This window comes from Leptonotus elevatus, chromosome 18 (genome assembly GCF_054856555.1).
Source record: "Leptonotus elevatus isolate MCC_2025b chromosome 18, RoL_Lele_1.0, whole genome shotgun sequence".
Taxonomy (NCBI): Eukaryota; Metazoa; Chordata; class Actinopteri; order Syngnathiformes; family Syngnathidae; genus Leptonotus; species Leptonotus elevatus.
The window spans coordinates 9,417,019-9,435,233 of record NC_141256.1 but is presented as its reverse complement, the minus strand read 5'-3'; the positions used below and the strand labels follow the sequence as shown (position 1 = coordinate 9,435,233).

The 18,215-nt window shown below is 42.8% G+C and overlaps 2 protein-coding genes across 2 annotated transcripts; one reads left to right on the top strand and one right to left on the bottom strand.

Moving 5' to 3' along the window:
• Positions 1 to 2,219: 2,219 nt before the first annotated feature.
• On the bottom strand, positions 2,220 to 7,504 carry hsp90ab1 (heat shock protein 90, alpha (cytosolic), class B member 1). Its single transcript, XM_086061289.1, has 12 exons — positions 7,337 to 7,504; positions 6,181 to 6,315; positions 5,898 to 6,104; positions 5,460 to 5,619; positions 5,241 to 5,377; positions 4,855 to 5,163; positions 4,604 to 4,769; positions 4,324 to 4,514; positions 4,091 to 4,238; positions 3,741 to 4,009; positions 3,091 to 3,424; positions 2,220 to 2,761 (listed from the first exon to the last, which is right to left on the bottom strand). Exons 2-12 carry the CDS (start codon positions 6,313 to 6,315, stop codon positions 2,643 to 2,645), a joined length of 2,175 nt encoding a protein of 724 aa, XP_085917415.1. The 5' UTR covers positions 7,337 to 7,504; the 3' UTR covers positions 2,220 to 2,642.
• A 1,516-nt stretch (positions 7,505 to 9,020) lies between these two features.
• Positions 9,021 to 18,192, top strand: rbm25b (RNA binding motif protein 25b). The gene is made up of 17 exons (XM_086060982.1): positions 9,021 to 9,188; positions 9,601 to 9,701; positions 9,803 to 10,008; positions 10,143 to 10,200; positions 10,467 to 10,627; positions 10,735 to 10,917; positions 10,992 to 11,075; positions 13,799 to 14,052; positions 14,970 to 15,087; positions 15,163 to 15,252; positions 15,645 to 15,718; positions 16,258 to 16,408; positions 16,558 to 16,999; positions 17,080 to 17,360; positions 17,433 to 17,531; positions 17,599 to 17,646; positions 17,754 to 18,192. Exons 2-17 carry the CDS (start codon positions 9,623 to 9,625, stop codon positions 17,844 to 17,846), a joined length of 2,421 nt encoding a protein of 806 aa, XP_085917108.1. The 5' UTR covers positions 9,021 to 9,188; positions 9,601 to 9,622; the 3' UTR covers positions 17,847 to 18,192.
• Positions 18,193 to 18,215: the final 23 nt, after the last annotated feature.

The following is an 18,215-nucleotide window of genomic DNA, read 5'->3' as shown; positions in this document are numbered from 1 at the left end:
TGTGAGATGACTTGTTGGGAATTGTTGGGAAATGGTGCATTACAGTATTAAAAAAATGAGGCATGGGGAAGAAGGGCGCCTAAAAGGCTTCATGGACGCTGCTTGAGGAATTTATTATTGTACTGGTAATTGAAAATCTTTGATTCTATTTACTGAGATTTTATAGACTCATTAAACAGGAAATTACATTGAGAAGGTGCTTTCTTTAGCTAGCGTAATAGCATAATTTCCTATGTCATGTAATGTTTGGAAGATAAAATAACACAATAAATTCACCTCTATTCAAACATTACAAAATATGGCGTGAACACATTGTTTTTTGATTGATATTGCGACAGCAAGTTAAGAAATGACTACGGCAACTATGCTTTCCGACTAACGTTTTTTAATCAAATTGCTTAAAAGGGAAGTTGAGTAAAAAAAAAAAAAGTAATACAATTATGTCTATGCGCCCCCATTTGTCTAAACATTAATATTGCGTTTGTGGAGCATGAGTTAAGCAGCAAAATCCACCTGTTTTTATCCATCTCAGGGGGCGGCCATTTTGTCACTTGCTGAAAATGACATCACAGTTGCTCAGGTACTGAGCAAATATGGCTGATTTGGTTTTTGGGTTTAGTCATGTGACGATGGTAAGCTTCAGCCAGTCCTCCCTCAAGCTTTGACAAAATGGACGCCCTCTGAAATGGATAAAAAACGGGTAATTTTTGCTGCTTAACTCGTCTTCCACAAAAGCAATGTTAATCAGAAAACGGTTTAGACTAGTGGGGGTGCAAAGCACATATTGTAATGAGAAAAAAAATACTTGATTTCACCTGTAAAATGGTGCATTCTACATGATTTTTTTTACTCTAACCTGTAATCTTTAATGCTAAAATCTTGCCTAGGTCACGGAGAAAAGGGTGTGAATGACTTAGCAAAACTTGCATCAGCACAGCCTGTAACTATGAAATTGATATCCCGCAAGTGTGATGGTTATGTTTTTTTTTAGCAGTATAATCCCACCCTCGCGTGACTCATAAACCTCAACACGTATGATTCACTGTACATCAACTTAAAGGCTGCGTTTTGACTCATGTGCGGGAACTCGCCCTCTTTGTCAATCATACAGTTGTTCACGTTTTGGGGGATAATTTTAGTTAAATAAAACTGTTGTAAAATATAGAAATGAGTTTAACAATGAAATAGCAACATATAAGCTAACTGTTCTAGAGAATCTTCACATGGTGCCTACACATAGCCTACATGAAGATCGGGGGGTCCGCGGTCACCATTTTAAGCATCTTTTCCAGACTTCCGAGTCAGACATACAGCAACCAGAATAGACAAGTCGCAAAGGTCACCAAAAGGTGCGACACAGCCCACTGATGAAACCCTGAGGAACCCCCCTCACCAAATTAGTGCATTTGTGGGTAGAGCGTGTTTGATAATAGTCAAACGTTTCCACAGGATGTAGAAAGTCACATGGGGCAAATATTTCGGTGCCATATACAAAGCCTGACATTTTTATGAGCAGTACTACACACTTGGCTTATGAAACGTTTGTGGTCTTCACTGGTGAAGGTTTGGGTGAAAAGTGAAGCTCATATTCCAGTATGCGGATTCATTAAATTTAGCTTCAGAAGACTTTTGTAATAGTGTGTGGGGTTTATAACAAACATGTTAAAAGAAGTGTGTACCGAAGTTTTGCAACTTAAGTCTCACTAAAGAATTCTCATCCATTTGAAACTGTAGTGTGGCTCATCATTTTGGTGTTGGCTCAAATGTGTAGGACGGATAACAAGTAATTTCTTGATAACTTTTTAAAGCTCCCTCTTTGCAATGATAGATTAAGGTCAAGGATACAATCCCACAGACTGGGTCATTTTCACCACCTCGGCAAGTGTACAGTATGACAAAACAAAACTTAAAAGGGGAAATAGTAACGTTTTCAGCTGATTGTAGCATTTCCTAAGTCTAATGTTAAGTTGTCCATTAAAAATAAAGGAGAAAAAAAAAAGTACTTTTTAAAAGCCAATATAATCAATCCGGGATCTAAAGAACAACTTTTCAATTTGACTTATAATTCAAATGTTGTCCCTTTCCCAGTTGCACCAAACATTCAATCGAGACCGCCCTCAAACATTGCTTTTACTTCTAATACAAGACACCCACCTAGTGGCTAATAGAGGGATAGCACAAGTGCTGTGAGTAAAGAGATAAATAAAGCCAGACTGGAGTTCAGTATTGCGTGTTTTATTTTTTGCAAAACAATACTTTAATACAGACAAGCCTGGACTCAGGCAAAGGAATCTTAGTCCTCTTTCTCCATGCAGCGTGCAGTGTTGCCCAAGGTCAGAACTCACCCAAACCTTCACCAGACCCGATAATGGAATGTACCATTCCCATGTTCACTCCCACATTTTAAAACTCAGTGCAACAGGGTACTCGATAAAACAAAATGTGCGGTTACCACCAACTTTACAGCAAAAACAAAACTGCTTCTCTTTAAAAAGGAGGGTCTTGTAGATAAACGCTCTACAACAAGAGCAACACTGGTTTACCAAACGACATGAATGACTATTTTTTTAAAGTTACTGCAGTTTAAAGGATGATCAATAGAAACATGAGGCCGAGTGATAGAAATCTGGAGGGGGGGCTGTTTAATCGACTTCTTCCATGCGTGAAGCGTCATCCTCGCCGTCGCCTTCTAGTGGAGGAATCTCATCTGGAGCCGATGTTGAAGTGGCCTCCTCTGCGGGGACGTCGTCATCGTCGATACCTGAGGAACAAAGCAAGCACCAGTTGGGAGATATTCAAACGCAAACATTTCAAGGTCTTAAGTTTCAATATATACATTTTTTTTTTCCACTTTGGTCACCATCTTCATGTTCGACTACAGAATCTGTATGGCATTCAATGGTGGGGCCCGGGCTGGTGAGTGACATGGGTGTCAGAAAATTAATGTCAAGTTGGCTGGCTGCTAACCGGCTAACCCTTTAAGCCAGTCTGTTTTTTTAAGTTACTCAGCACTACTTGTGATTGTGTTGCAGCGCTAGTTCCTGCCCAGTCTAAAATGCAACACCCGCTATACACTCTGCATGTTCTTACCAAGTCCGAGTTTGATCATTCTGTAGATGCGGTTGGAATGGGTCTGTGGGTCGTCCAGGGAGAAGCCGGAGGACAGCAAAGCGGTCTCGAACAGCAGGATGACCAGGTCCTTGACGGCCTTGTCGTTCTTGTCGGCATCTGCCTTCTGCCGCAGGGTCTCCACGATGGGGTGTTCGGGGTTGATTTCCAGGTGCTTCTTGGCCATCATGTAGCCCATGGTGGAGTTGTCCCTGAGGGCCTGGGCCTTCATGATCCTCTCCATGTTGGCCGTCCAGCCGTACGTGCTGGTAACGATGCAGCAGGGCGACGACACCAGGCGGTTGGAAACCGTCACCTGTGCGGGGAGGATCACGGCACTTCAGGCATGCGGTTTCAAACGGCAAGATTTTAGTAACATGCAATTTGCCAATTGCTTGATTTCCTGTCCACTAGCGTAAAACCAAATGTTCAACCCAGGCAATGTTAAATGACATTCAACAAGTTAGATTGTCAAACAGCATTCGAAACGTTTCAAAACTCCGCAGGGGGGTGAACTCACCAGATTACAAGTCATGTTCAACTAGGAACCTGTTGTAACAACACAACTACGGTTGGGGAAGGCCAAACGCTTCAGAAAAGACAAATTAAGTGACAATACTGTCAGTTCCTACCTTCTCCACTTTCTTGTCCAGAATCTCCTTCATGAGCTTGCAGAGGTTCTCAAACTTGGCCTTGTCCTCCTCCATCTTTTTCTTCTCCTCTTCATCCTCTGGGAGCTCCAGGCCCTCCTTGGTGACCGACACCAGGCTCTTGCCGTCAAACTCCTTCAGCTGCTGCACACAGTACTCATCGATGGGCTCCGTCATGTACAGGACCTCGAAGCCGCGCTTGCGAACGCGCTCCACGAAGGCAGAGTTGGCCACCTGGTCCTTGCTCTCACCTGGGAAGAATTCATTTTAAAAGTTAAAAACAAGAATGTAGCCTCAAAATATGATCTTATAAAGCCAGGCTGAAGACTTACCAGTGATGTAGTAGATCGACTTCTGGTTCTCCTTCATGCGGGTGAGGTATTCTGTGAGGGAGGTTGTCTCATCTCCGGACTGGGAGCTGTGGTAGCGGAGCAACTCTGACAGCTTCTTACGGTTTTGGGAATCCTCGTGGATGCCCAGCTAAAAAAAATTGTTTTGTCAAAAACCTTACTACTCAAATCGCCCACAATTTATATTAATTGAGCAACAGTTTTTTATTAGTTACCTTGATGTTCTTGGAGAATCCTTCATAGAACTTCTTGTAGTTCTCCTTGTCCTCTGCCAGTTCTGCGAAGAGCTCGAGACACTTCTTGACTATGTTCTTGCGGATGACCTTCAGGATCTTGCTTTGCTGCAGCATTTCCCTGGAGATGTTGAGGGGGAGGTCCTCCGAGTCGACCACACCGCGGACAAAGTCTTGAGAACACAAATGGACACGGTTAGACCCTTAAAAAACCAAATTGGCCAATAGATCCGCGTGACGCTCATTCGAAGAGCAAACTTACTGAGGTACTCTGGGATGAGCTCTTCACAGTTGTCCATGATGAAGACTCTCCTGACGTACAGCTTAATGTTGTTCTTCTTTTTCTTGTTCTCAAAGAGGTCAAAGGGCGCCCGGCGAGGAATAAAGAGCAAGGCCCGGAACTCGAGCTGACCCTCCACAGAGAAGTGCTGCGAGGAGAACACGGTGAACACTTGATCTCCAAGTCTCATGCGGAAGCAACTCGTGAAAAACAAACTCGGCAGTGATCATTACCTTCACAGCCAGATGATCCTCCCAGTCGTTGGTCAGGCTCTTGTAGAACTCTCCGTACTCGTCGTTTGTGATGTCATCAGGGTTTCTGGTCCAGATGGGCTTGGTCTTATTGAGCTCCTCCTGGTCGATGTACTTCTCCTTGATCTTCTTTTTCTTCTTCTTATCCTTGTCTTTGGACTCATCTTCTTCATCCTCCTCGACGTCTTCGATCTTGGGCATGTCCTCGCCTTCCTCTTTCTCTTCCTTCTCCTCGGCCTTCTCCTCCTCTGCCTCGTCGTCGCTGATCTCCTTGTCGCGCTCCTTCTCCACCTAGCCGCCACATTAGCAGGTTCAATTTAAGAGTGTGGCTTTGCTTAATATGCACTAAACAAGCTCGCCATACTTACAAAGAGGGTGATGGGGTAGCCAATGAACTGCGAGTGCTTCTTCACAATTTCCTTGACTCTCTTCTCCTCTATGTACTCAGTCTGGTCATCCTTCAAATGCAGGATGATCTTTGTTCCGCGGCCAATGGGCTCTCCTCCTGCAGGCAGTTGAACAACCATGATTTCACTACGTTCCAAACGGGTTTCTTACTCCAGCGAGTCACGTTTTGGACAACATACCGTTGTCGACGGCGACTGTGAAGGAGCCGCCGGCGGAGGACTCCCAGGCGTACTGCTCGTCGTCATTGTGTTTGGTGATGACGACCACTTTCTCGGCAACAAGGTAGGCCGAGTAGAAACCCACGCCAAACTGACCAATCATGGAGATGTCAGCTCCAGCCTGGAAGAAATGTTGCAAGTTCCAAAAATTAGCGTGAAATTAAATGTGCGTCAAAAAGTCATCGTGTTTTTCCCGTGCGTTTACATGGCCTTTCAAAACCTAAATATGTGCCAATATTTGTGATTTTAAATTTGCTGTATTTAATTTCCCTTACATATACATTCACAATGATAGGTTAAAACTACTATATATCAAAAAGTTAACCTCAAATCGTAATTGGTCTAACATTGTACGTCTACTGAATTCCTTTTTATCAATATATACCAAAAGCTATTTACCTGCAGGGCCTCCATGAAGGCCTTTGTGCCAGACTTGGCGATGGTTCCCAAGTTGTTGATCAGGTCAGCCTTGGTCATGCCAATGCCAGTGTCGATAATGGTGAGGGTGCGGTCGACTTTGTTGGGAATGATGTCAATCTTCAGATCCTTGCCACTGTCCATCTTGGTCGGGTCAGTCAAGCTTTCATAGCGAATTTTGTCCAAAGCCTGTTGAAAATTAAACAGCAACATTAACGCGCTGATCAATTCACCCAGCGCTGAACTCAAGACCTGCCAGACTTACATCAGAGGCATTGGAGATCAACTCTCTGAGGAAGATCTCCTTGTTGGAGTAGAAGGTGTTGATGATCAGGGACATCAACTGAGCAATCTCTGCCTGAAAGGCAAAGGTCTCAGCCTCTTGCATTTCTTCAGGCATCTGCACAATGAAGACAGAAAGTGTTAATTTTAATTCACAGTTTTCCCTTGCTTAATTTGACAGACGCGGGGCCATTACGAGCAACGTCCAAAACAAACATTTAAGGGTTTCAGAAGACACTAAAATAATAAAAAATAATCTAGTACAATTTAATGTGCGGTAAATCGTAGTAAAATACAAATAAAAAAGCCAGGGTTTTCAAACTTTAAAGGCAGTCGCCCTTGTGCCGCAGATGGCGGAAGTAGCCCTTAACCAACATGGCGGCCACGCAGACAATGGCTCCCGGCAAGCACGTGCTTACACAGAAAAACGCCAAATAAAACACTTTATCTACCGGAAAATATGCGACGCGTGACCACGTTACACTGACAAGACACACACACCACCTTAACTTTAGAACTTTAGATATCACCGAGCAGGCAAAGTTGACCGGAAGCCACACAAAGCACCGCTATTTCGTGCTCGACACATACGCCATATTAGTTTTTAATGCAACGTCGAGGTGTTCTTTGATACAGCGTTACTTGACCGACTGACAGTCAAATTTATGACAATTGACACGAACGAATGAGAATTAAACACATGCAAATTACTGTTAACATTACTGAAAATAGTTTAATTTTAATAACGTAAGTGTCGCCATTTTAATGAAATTAACGCCCCCCCGCCGTGACCTTGTCCTCAATACCTACAATATTAGCTAAATATCGACCCCTAATCACAACCACCACCACACCTGCTTTTATGCAACCAAATCTCGACCCAACGCCTCGATCTGCAGTGCTGCATCCTTAACAGTCCGGCAATGCGTCAAAACGTTAAATAAACATTACATGACAGTATATCGCGCGCATTTATTACATTTTAAAACATAAATAAGACTTTAGACAAATGATGCTCATGTTATCGTGGTGACTCAGCGAACTTACATCACATTGGTACGAAAAACGTCGTGAAACCGAAAAATGATTATGCCATAGACATACGAACAACCATTGCGATCGAAAGTGCGTGCACCAACCTTGTTTGTTGTGTTGACCTTTCTTGAATAAAATGCAAAAAGGTAAATGTCCCCCTCTGCTCTCTGATGAAGGAAAAGGAAAGGGACTTCCTTTCAATAGACCGGAATCTTTATACACATGGGTTTCGACGTAGTGCAACTCGTATCCATCCGCGGTGCACTGTGTACTACACGATGTGTAGTATTGAATCTGTACAGGTTGTCTTTTTCGCTACGTTACGGAGAAAAGTCAGATAAAAGACTTTAGTTCTTCTTTGTACATGCACTCAAAATAATAGAAATGACGTTGTAACATTTTATAAAGGCTACGAACCAACGCATATGGGGTATTTTACATCATTACATCATGCTGATTTGCAATTTAGCACTTATTAAAGTACGCCTGCTTTGTAATTATACTAACTATATAATACTGTAATAATATTATCTTTAGTACGCCTACATATAACATCGTGCAGTTGCAGTTGTGCATAGTCATACGTGTTGTATGTGTTGCTGCCATCTTGTGGCATCACGAATGATTTAGTTTCATGAGGACAAGCTAGTCCTTAAATGCTTTCGACGCACATGATAGAAATAAAAGTATTTTAATTATCACAAGAAATGAACTTAAATATAATTTGTCATAACGTTGTTTATATCAGAATACATCGAAAAACACCAGGGCCTTTTTAATCGGACGCAGGGATATTGGAAATGAAGAGGTTGTGCTTCGTTTTTTTCTAGCACTTTCCACAACGAAAAAAAGAGAAAAAACCCGCGCATGAAGTGACGTCACATGCTTGTCAACTGCAGCCCTCGCTACACAGCTGTTACTAACCAACTATACAAACACCATGGCAACCTTGTGCTACATTTTTGCTTTGAGTGCAAGGATACAACAGCGAAACAAGATAATTAACGTTTCAATAAAACCCATGTACATATTGTATGGGGTCATGTCGTATTTTAATGTTTTTCATCGAACAATGTAATTAGATACTAAATTTGAATTAATTATGGATTTTAAAATGCCACAGGAAATACTCACGGTGCACTCAAAACCTTTCTCTCCAAATGTCGTACTTAAGGTGCGCAATTTGTTTTTACAGCGCAAAACTTGTTTTGTGACACCGGTAAAGGGCAGACAATGACGCATGTATGTGTGACGTAATTCTTTAATGATTGTGTAGAAATTGAAAATTACGTCTGATCTTTGTTTTGGTGTGGACATGTAAACCCAGTGGGCCAAAATGAAAATTACGTCTGATCTTTGTTTTGATGTGAACATGTAAACTCAGTGTGCCCAAAATGATCAAGTTAAAGCATACGATTGTGTTTGTTGTTGACTTTCTGGTGGGCATCCATGTTGATTTTCTGACAAAAACGCCGACTAATCAAATGACGTCACAAACATCCTCGAGTCCACACGCTCGGGCTCACATGTAATATTTCATTTCCCCTTAAATATATTTTTTAAATGACCATTAATGAACAATTACTTTCTTCCTCTGCGACTGACCTTTTATTGTACATAAACATGTACAAACATAACAGAGTACGACATAATACATTACAGCGTGTTTAGCATACTTGGCCACGCTAGGTTTGTTCGATTTGTCCATATCCAATTGCTGCTCTTAGCTGAGTGCTGAAAGGAATTAATTGCAGCTCCGCCCACCGGCCACATACCGGAATTACAACCACGCTCTCCTTCTCTGCTTCTCCAATCTCCATATATGCTTGCGTTTGTGTAATAGCGGGCCGGGAGCTAGCTAGTGTGCTAATCCAGTTTTAACAGTTTTTGAAAGCCTTTTACACCTAAAGACAAATTTTAGTCGCGTTAGTACATTAAGGCACGGAATATTTCGGGGTAGGTATATGGATGTTGTCTTCTATTGCGTTATCTTCTACGGTAGACTGGCAACGTTTATTAGTTGATAGTAGCTTAGCCTATTTTAGCCATGCCGGGTAACATAGCGTGGTTATGGTCGCTTCACTTTTTGCTTGGCCTCGCCGTGTTCGAGTTCGTTTTTGTTGTGAACACTCTTGTAAATACATACGATAGTTGAAACAGACGCAGCGTCTGCTTTCACCCAAACACTGGACTTTGACACCTAGCTACTGGTTTATTTCCTTAGCACGATTCGCAACTGTTAGCAGCTTGTGCTTCTGGGGTCTTTGAACGACGATAGCAAACACTAAAGTTTCAATGATTTTTGGCGCTCTTAAGCGTCATTCTTCAATATTCAGATTAAAACATCTTTGTCATTGTTCTTCATCAGGTCGGTCCGAGGTAGACCCACGATGTCTTTCCCCCCACATTTAAACCGGCCACTGTTGCCCCCTCCTGGGTTACCCCCTCAGTATGCTGGCTTCCCTGCAGGTAAGACCCCAAAGGATTCACATGCTCGGACTAAAAACAAATGGCAGCATTTACATAACTATTAAAATACAGACTAATAATGCACAGCTTTGTTATTGCAGGAGCGCCGATGATCCCAGTTCACATGGGCATCATGACCCCTAACCCCATAATAGTGTCGTCTCTGCCTGTGGTCAGCAAACCTCCGGTCCATAGGAGGGAGGCTCTCCTCCGAGCCAAAGATGAAGAGGCTGGCCCTACAACCACAGTGTTTGTGGGAAACATATCTGAAAAAGCCTCTGACATGCTAATTCGACAGCTGCTAGCGGTAATGGAAGGGTTTTATGACAGACTGCTATAGATTTATTCAACAATAAAAGTGCCATCTAACCAGTGTATATGATCGCATTTGATGTTGTGAAACTAATTTGTTCTGGTGGTTTGTTTGTGCCATTGTTACAGAAGTGTGGAATAGTTCTGAGCTGGAAAAGAGTTCAGGGAGCCTCAGGCAAGCTACAAGGTAATGATGAATTACAGTGGCACATTTAAGATTGATTACAAACTAACATTTTAATCTTAGTGGTCATGGATGTAAAAATAAGTTAAACGTTGTATTATAGGACTTAAAAACTGCAACAATTGCGTACATGGTCTTAATTTGAATGACTTGCAAGGCCAATTATTTTTATACATTGCATTTGATATGTTTGGAAGTGCTTTATTAAGAGAAAGAAAAACACCAGTCAGCTGCACGTAGTAAATATTCTCACTTCCGTCTCTTGGCAGCATTCGGGTTTTGTGAGTACAAAGAACCAGAGTCCACGCTACGAGCTCTGCGGCTGCTTCATGACATGCACATTGGGGACAAAAGCCTTCTTGTCAGAGTGGATCCTAAAACTGAAGCACAACTAGATGAGTGGAAGGCCAAGAAGAAGAGTGCTAATGGGGTACGGGTGTTGTTGTCCCCCCCCCCCCCCCCCCGCCACTGTAATCTTGTTTTTCCAAAAATGATGCCTTAGTTTTTACTTGGATGATGTTGTTTTCATGTTACCAGAAATCAGATGCAGAAAATGGAGACGATCAAGAGGAGGTTTTGGATGAGGAGACCAAGAAAAGGGATCAGGTTGTCCAAGGTGCCATTGATGGTTTAATGCGGGAATATGCTGAGGAGCTCAGTGCACCTTCACTGGATGAAGATTCCCTGCGGCGAAAAAGAAGAAAGGACCGAAAAGACGAGGTGCGACAAGCCCACCTTGAAGAGTTTTAGCGTAAAAACAATGCGACAAATGACGTTTTTGCGTGAATCCACAGGATGACTTGAACACGATCGATATGGAGGATGACAAGAGAGACCTGATTACCAGAGAGATTAGTAAATTTCGAGACACTCACAAGGTAAAATCACCTTTTTTGATTCTCTCGTTGACATTACAGGTTTTTGGACAGCAGCTGATCATGTAGCTTGCACACTCACAGTTGACACATTTGACCAACATTCAGGAATTGGATGTCATTCAAATACACTAATTTGCTTCACACTTAAGGAACATTTCACCTTTTTAATGTTGAGCCACCTCCCAAGAATTGTGTAGTGAATCTATTTAGCAGTGACATATAGATTTTGCATTTATTACACACGCACACACACACACACACAATGCATGGAGACGTTGAAAAGTTACTTAAAAGCTAATCTATTGATTAAACCCCACCATTATGATAGTGATCATATGGTGACTAAAGCAAGATGAATCTCAGAGCTTTGGAAAAAGTTTCGAGGATAGGATGTAAGTATGAGCCTTCCTTTACTTCCTACATCAACTGGGCGCCCCCCTCTTGAAGACCCGCAAGGGGGCAACTGCATTGCACTTTGGCCCCGTTTGACCAACGTCCTTGCCAACTCTCGTGCCCTTTAGCGGCGACCCCCGGCGGCCGAAGAGTGCGTGAGCCTTTGCGAGTCTTCTGTAAACTGTTGTTCGAATCATGATGCTTATGTTGAAAGCACAAACCTTTTTTTTGTCAATAACCGTCGCAGTCACTGCGGCCATAGTCTTGAATATGATGACTTAAGTTACGGGCACATGAGGGAGGGGGGTGCCCTCTCCACAGCAGCACAGTGATCTGAAGACTTTGAAGGTACGTGCCTTTGCATGTGACGTTTTGAGGTGTTGTTTCCATCGCTTGTTTTTCAGTGCCTGGCTCGCTCTGCCTTAGTGTTAAAAGTTAAAGTGAGCATGCAAGTCGAGGATTCAAGCAGATAGAATCTCAGTCTAGACTTTTTTTTAATTTTTTTTTATGCATTTGCATAAATCAGTCGTTCAAAGCAAGAAAGTTGAAAAGAGCATTAAAACATCTTCACAAATAGTGACCAATGGCGTTCATTTACTCAACTGTGGGAAGTACTGGATAGAGGTAAGATGTACGTTTTCACATGATTCATATTATACGGTATCCCCTCAAATTAGTGAACACCGACCGGGGTTGTTTATTTACTGAAATTACGTTTTATTGAATTGCTGTAGGGTGTGAAATGCATTTCAATTAAATCACAATTTAAAAGTCTACAATTGCATTCAATTTAGGGATGTTGGATACCCAATCCCCACCCAGACCAATACCAGTACACGTACTCGGCTCTTGAATCTCGAATGTTTGGTGGTGGTCGGAGGGGCCGTAGGCACACACTGGCAGCCACGCTTCCGTCAGCCTGCTCCAGGGCAGCTGTGGCGACTTAAGTAATTTACCGCCACCAGAGTGTGAATGTGTGAGCGCATGAATAATGCACCCACCGTGGTGAAGCGTCTTTTGAGTGTCCAAAAAAGTGCTATATAAATCTAATGCATTATTATTATTATTATTAAAGCATCCGTCTATTTGAGGTGCAGTGTTTATTTTGAGTTGTTTAAATTGATACATTTGCAACATTTTCATTTTATTTTAAAACAACAAATTTAATACATTTTGTTTCATCCCCCAAAAACTTGCACAATTATATTTCAAAAAATTACGTCGTCATTTTTTTGCACGTTTAAATTTTTTTCTTGTTTTGTACCAAGAAATGAAATTGTGATCTCAATTATTACCAATATAATCGCGATTTAATATTTTCTTCAGAATTGAGCAGCCCTACTTGATTTGCTTAAGTACACGTTCTTATTAGCGGGAATGTTAACTCATTTTTCTGACTTGGATTATTGTTCCTGTATTACGGAGAGGTAAGTAGAATACAGTATCAGGAAATCGGTGTGATATCACTAAAAGAATAGCATATGTGTGTGTGTGTTTTTTTTTTCCTACAGTAACTTTGATTGTTTATTCTTATCTAGCGCTGCATTAGACCCAAGGCTTGTCCGTCACAGTTTGGCCGCATGATCGTGTGTCACTCATTATGGATGTTGTTTTCCTGAGTAACCAAAGATTCCCATCAAAAGCCTTGAGTGTAATGCTCTTGAAGGCAGAGTTAGTGTGTGTGTGTGTGTGATGTGTGTGTGTCTTTGGTCGCCAAGAGCCGCCGTAGACTTCTGCTAAGGGGTAAGACAGTTTCTCCCATACTTTTCATTGATCTGTGCAGAAATGTTCCTGATGTTCTTGCCAGAATGCAAAATGAAATGAAAGAAAAGGTTGTGTCTGTTGATGATGCTGAAGCAAACCAAAAAAAAAAGCCATAACGTGTTTCCCTTGTATATACCGTGTGACTTGCTTTCCTCCCAGGCCTAACTTAAAAGGCTTATAGGGGCAGCGAAGGGCTGAGTCCATAGTTCATCACCTGTAAGTCCCGAACAACAAGTTCAAGCAAAGACTGACGTCTGTTCTTTGTTTTTGTATTTCCTTGTGCTGAGAGAGGCACGCTTAAGGACAGAGGAGAAAATGCATTGTCTATTGCGGCGCCTCCTCCCCCCCCCCCCCCCCGTCCCCCCACCCCCCTTGTCGTTTCTCGTATGTATTTTACAGTTACATCTACGGTAAACTTTGATTTGTAGCCGTTTGCATGGACGAGTAAGCGCATACAAAAACTCGTCTGTCATCACAGTCCGGAAACTTCTTAAGCAAGTTGAGTGCAAACGCTCGCCTCGCACCATCCCGCCCCTCTGAAACCTCGCTGTGCTTTCCTCCCACAGAAAAGGGAGGAGGAGAAGGACAAGCGGGAGAAGGAGCGTCTAGAGTTTGAGCGGGAGAAGCGCGACCGGGAGAAGGAGCGCGAGCGCGAAAGAGAGCGGCGGGACCGCGAGAAGGAGAAGGAGCGCGAGAGGGAACGGGAGAGGGAACGGGAGCGCGAGCGCGACCGGGACAAAGACCGCGAGCGCAGGACCCGAGAGCGAGAGTGGGAGAGGGACAGGAGCCGAGACAAGAGTATTGCTCGCAGCCACTCCAGGTAAAGTCAAAGTGTGCTTTTATACGCGTGGGCAGGAAACAACACTTTTAAATGACTCTTTTACAACAACAAAATCAGCCTTCCTAGACATGGTCTTTTTTAAAATATTTTTTATTCATTTATTTTTTTTAAAGAATAAAACAACTCTCCTTACTATACATAGTCATGGTATACATTGACGTAAAACCCCCCAAACCTTACTATACACGGTCATTTTCTATACATGGTCATTTATTTTTAAAAAACAAAAAACCTTACTATACATGGCTATTTTTTAAATGTCTTCCTATACATAACTTTTTTTGGGCTGAATTACTTTTTTCTTTTCTTTTTTAAATATTTAATAAAAGCCTTGGTATGCATGATATTAAAAAATAATAATGTCTACTTTTTTTTTTTTATAAATGCCTTACTATATATACAAGGTCATGTTTTAAAAAATGCTTTACTGCATGTAGCCATAAAAAAAAAAAGCCAGGTACTATAAATTGTCATTTAAAAGAGCCTTACAATATATGGTTGTCAAAATAAATAAATTATCAAATAGATGCTTTACTATACATGGCCTTATTTTAATTTTATGCTTTAGTTGTTTTTTTTTAAATAAAAGTTCCTATAAATGGTTGTTCTTTTTTGTTTCTGTTTTCCAAACGTCTTAAGGATTATCATAAAAAAAAAAAATACATTACTATACGTGGTCATTTAAAAAATAATAGCCTTACTATTTATATCGTCTTTTTGGAGAGAGAAAAAAGCCTTACGTGGTCGTAATGGTCGTTATTTTTGAATGAAAATATGCCCAAAGTAACTCCAAATACAGCCATTAATAGCTAACCCCAAGGCAACAAAAGTGAGTACACCCCCAAGTAAAAATGGCCAAAGTGTTAATATTTTGCCTCCATTATTGCTTGCCACAGGGAGAAGAGCCGGGACCGGGAGCGGGAAAAGAAACGAGACCAAGACGACGAAGAGGACGTGCACGAACGCAGAAGGCTGGAGAGGAAGCTCCGAGACAAAGAAGCAGCCTATCAGGAGGTAGGAATGGACTCGGACCATGTCTGACGCCAAGTGTGTGTTGTCGTGGCTCATCTGGCGCCATTTTGACCACAGCGCCTAAAAAACTGGGAGCTCAGGGAGAGGAAGAAGGCGCGGGATTATGCCAAAGATGCCGAGAGGGAAGACGAGCGCCGGCGAGAGATGGTGAGAGGGATTTTGCTGAAATAGCAACGTGTGTCTTTCAGCTTCTCTCCTTGGAAAACCTTTTTGATTGATTATATGTCACCTGGATACTTTTGGATTCCTGGTTGTTCATCTGTGCGATGCAGTTGTGTGCCACAAGAGGTCACAATTTAATCAAATCAAATGGATACATCACACAAAATTGCCACTGAGGGTTCTATGAAGAACGTGGGAGTGGCAAACAACTTGCTCACGGTAGAAAGAAATGTGTGTTCGGTCATCCGCATTGATGATGAATCATCTCAACACTCAAGTTGAAGTTTTTTTGTGTGTTTGCACTTCTTCTCCTTTTGCATTCTTTTTCCCGGCACGGCGCTCTTGGAAAATATAGCGCGTGTGTTCATTTCTTGCAGGGGAAGGAAGGCAAACGGCTAAAAGAATTCCTAGCAGATTACGACGATGACAGAGATGATCCCAAATACTACTGGTAGGTGGCCCCAAAAAAACCAAAAACTGAGTAAGTCTCATAATCAACAATGAGCCCAATTTCAAGTGACACCATTTAGAATTTTTTTCTCTTCAGTATTTTGGTTCCATTAATTTTTTTTAGCTACATATACACCTTAAACCTTAACCACGCTTTTAAATCTGTACCTATACAGAAAATGTGATAACATTTTCTTTGTTTTATTAATTTTTTTATTTTCTTCCTTAAAAAAGCACTTTAATTTAATAAAAAAATATTTATTTTAAATAAAACAATCCATGACCTACAATTTTTTTTTATTTTAATTTAATAAAAAAAAAATTATATTATTTAAATAAAACAATCCATGACCTACAAAATAAATGTATTTTTATTTAAAATAAATAAATAAATAAATATATATATATATATATTTTTTTTTAATAAATCAATCCACGACCTACATTTACATTTGGGTGGCAGACATGTAAAAGGAAAAAAAAAGAAAAAAAAACTGCAGTCATTGTTCTGAAGATGTCATTGCTGGATGCGGCCACTAGGGGCAGCGCACTGCAGAAGCGCCTGCGAGACAGAGAGAAGGAGGAGGAGGCGGATGAGCGCGACAGGAAGAGGGAGAAGGAGGAGCTGGAGAAAATCAGACAGCGGCTGCTCGACGAGGGACATCCAGACCCAGACGCGGAGCTGCGCAGGGTAAACGCTCATCTCTCACATCATTCATCGTGCGTGAGAGAATGTGCGCGTGAGCACGCGCGAGTGCTGCCGCTGAAGGTCACGTCATCATCCCATGCACGTTGATCCATGTCACTCGTGTTCACCTCCGGCGCATCCTATTGGTCCAGATGGAGGAGGAAGAGGAGGAGCGACTAAGACGACCTCCCGTCGTCCACGAAGCGGAGCCCGCGGAGCCCCGGGAGCAACGGCACAGGGCCCACCGAGGGGACCGCAGGGAGAACCACAGCGGCCACCACGACAGACCGGAGCATCGTCCGCACCACCCCGCCCGCTCGGAGGGAGAGGAGGTGGAGGAGGGCGAAGACGACGATGACGAGGAGGCGGAGGAAGAGGAGGAGGAAAACAACCCCGAAGTCAAGCCCTGCCTCAAGCCGACCATGAGGCCCATCACGGCGGCGCCGTCGGTGTCGTCGGCCAGCGGCAACGCCTCGCCCAACACGCCCGGCAACGACTCGCCGTGCGGCATCATCATCCCCCACGAGAACTCGCCCCCCAACAAGCTGCCCGAGGACGAGAACCGACCCAAGATTGGACTCAGCCTCAAACTGGGTGAGTCTCGTCACAAATCGGCTAATGAAGCGGGCCGAAAGCAAATGCCCAAGTGAACACTTGGGAGTTTCCGAACGCAGGTGCGAGCGGAAGTCCCGGTCAGCCCAACGCGGGCAAGAGGAAGAAGCTGCCCGTGGACAGCGTCTTCGGCAAGTTCGAAGACGAGGAGGCGGACGAGCAGCCGCGCAAGAGGAAGCTGGTGCCGCTGGACTACGACGAGGACAAGAGCCTGGCGACGGACGGCGCCAAGGGGCCCAACTCTGAGGAGAAGCGCAAACACATCAAGAGCCTCATCGAAAAGATTCCCACCGCCAAGCCCGATTTGTTCTCCTACCCGCTGGATTGGTCCATGGTGGACACGGTAAGCAGGAACTAAAAGTACTTACTTGCTCATAGTCACGCCGTGACGGGCCGGCTGTGAATTTCTCCGCAGGCGTTAATGGAACGACACGTGAGGCCGTGGATCAACAAAAAGATCATCGAGTACATCGGAGAGGAGGAGCCAACATTAGTGGACTTTGTCTGCTCCAAGGTATCAATCTCGTACCTTGGTCACTTCCCTCCGCGGATGCACTCGTCTCACGCTTGTGTCTCCGCAGGTGATGGCTCACGGCACCCCGCAGGGCATTTTGGACGACGTCGCCATGGTGAGTCATTATCATGAGCGGACATTTTGTTTTGCATTAATTAACGTGACACCATTTTGTACACTCCATCAAACGAATTATTGTCTCACCCTGGCTACTTTTTGTAGGTTCTTGATGAAGAGGCTGAAGTTTTCATCGTAAAGATGTGGAGGCTGCTCATCTACGAAACGGAAGCCAAGAAGATTGGGCTGGTAAAATAACTACAAATGATAATTGACTTTGTTGATCATAATGTATCATAGATTTAGGAGAGTCTGGTCATTGCTCACCGTTTTGGTTGTAAATGTCAATTCTTAGGTAAAAATAATTTCTTTCCAAGATCCATTTTCTTGTTTTTAAAAGCTTACTTGAACGTTTTGTTGTGGGCTAATTAATTGACAAGGTTGCCTTCAACATGTCCTTTTGAAAGTGGTAAGCTAAATTGATTTCATTTCACATAAAGACATTTGTTAAAACCACTACAGGAAAATGTTACAGTTAAGATACTCTCCATTTTTTTTTTTTTTTGTATTTGTGAACATTTCAATAAAAATGAGTTTTATACTACTGGTAGTTTCTGTTGATTTTGT

Bases quoted from the DNA above. Each gene is read 5' to 3' on its own strand.
- rbm25b (XM_086060982.1), top strand. From the start codon at position 9,623: ATGTCTTTCCCCCCACATTTAAACCGGCCACTGTTGCCCCCTCCTGGG. The intron at 11,076-13,798 runs GTAAAATCACCT...TTCCTCCCACAG, and splicing joins AATTTCGAGACACTCACAAG to AAAAGGGAGGAGGAGAAGGA. The intron at 14,053-14,969 runs GTAAAGTCAAAG...TGCTTGCCACAG, and splicing joins ATTGCTCGCAGCCACTCCAG to GGAGAAGAGCCGGGACCGGG.
- hsp90ab1 (XM_086061289.1), bottom strand. From the start codon at position 6,315: ATGCCTGAAGAAATGCAAGAGGCTGAGACCTTTGCCTTTCAGGCAGAG. The intron at 5,164-5,240 runs GTAAGTATGGCG...TGTGGCGGCTAG, and splicing joins GCTACCCCATCACCCTCTTT to GTGGAGAAGGAGCGCGACAA. The intron at 4,010-4,090 runs GTAAGTCTTCAG...AATTCTTCCCAG, and splicing joins GTCGATCTACTACATCACTG to GTGAGAGCAAGGACCAGGTG.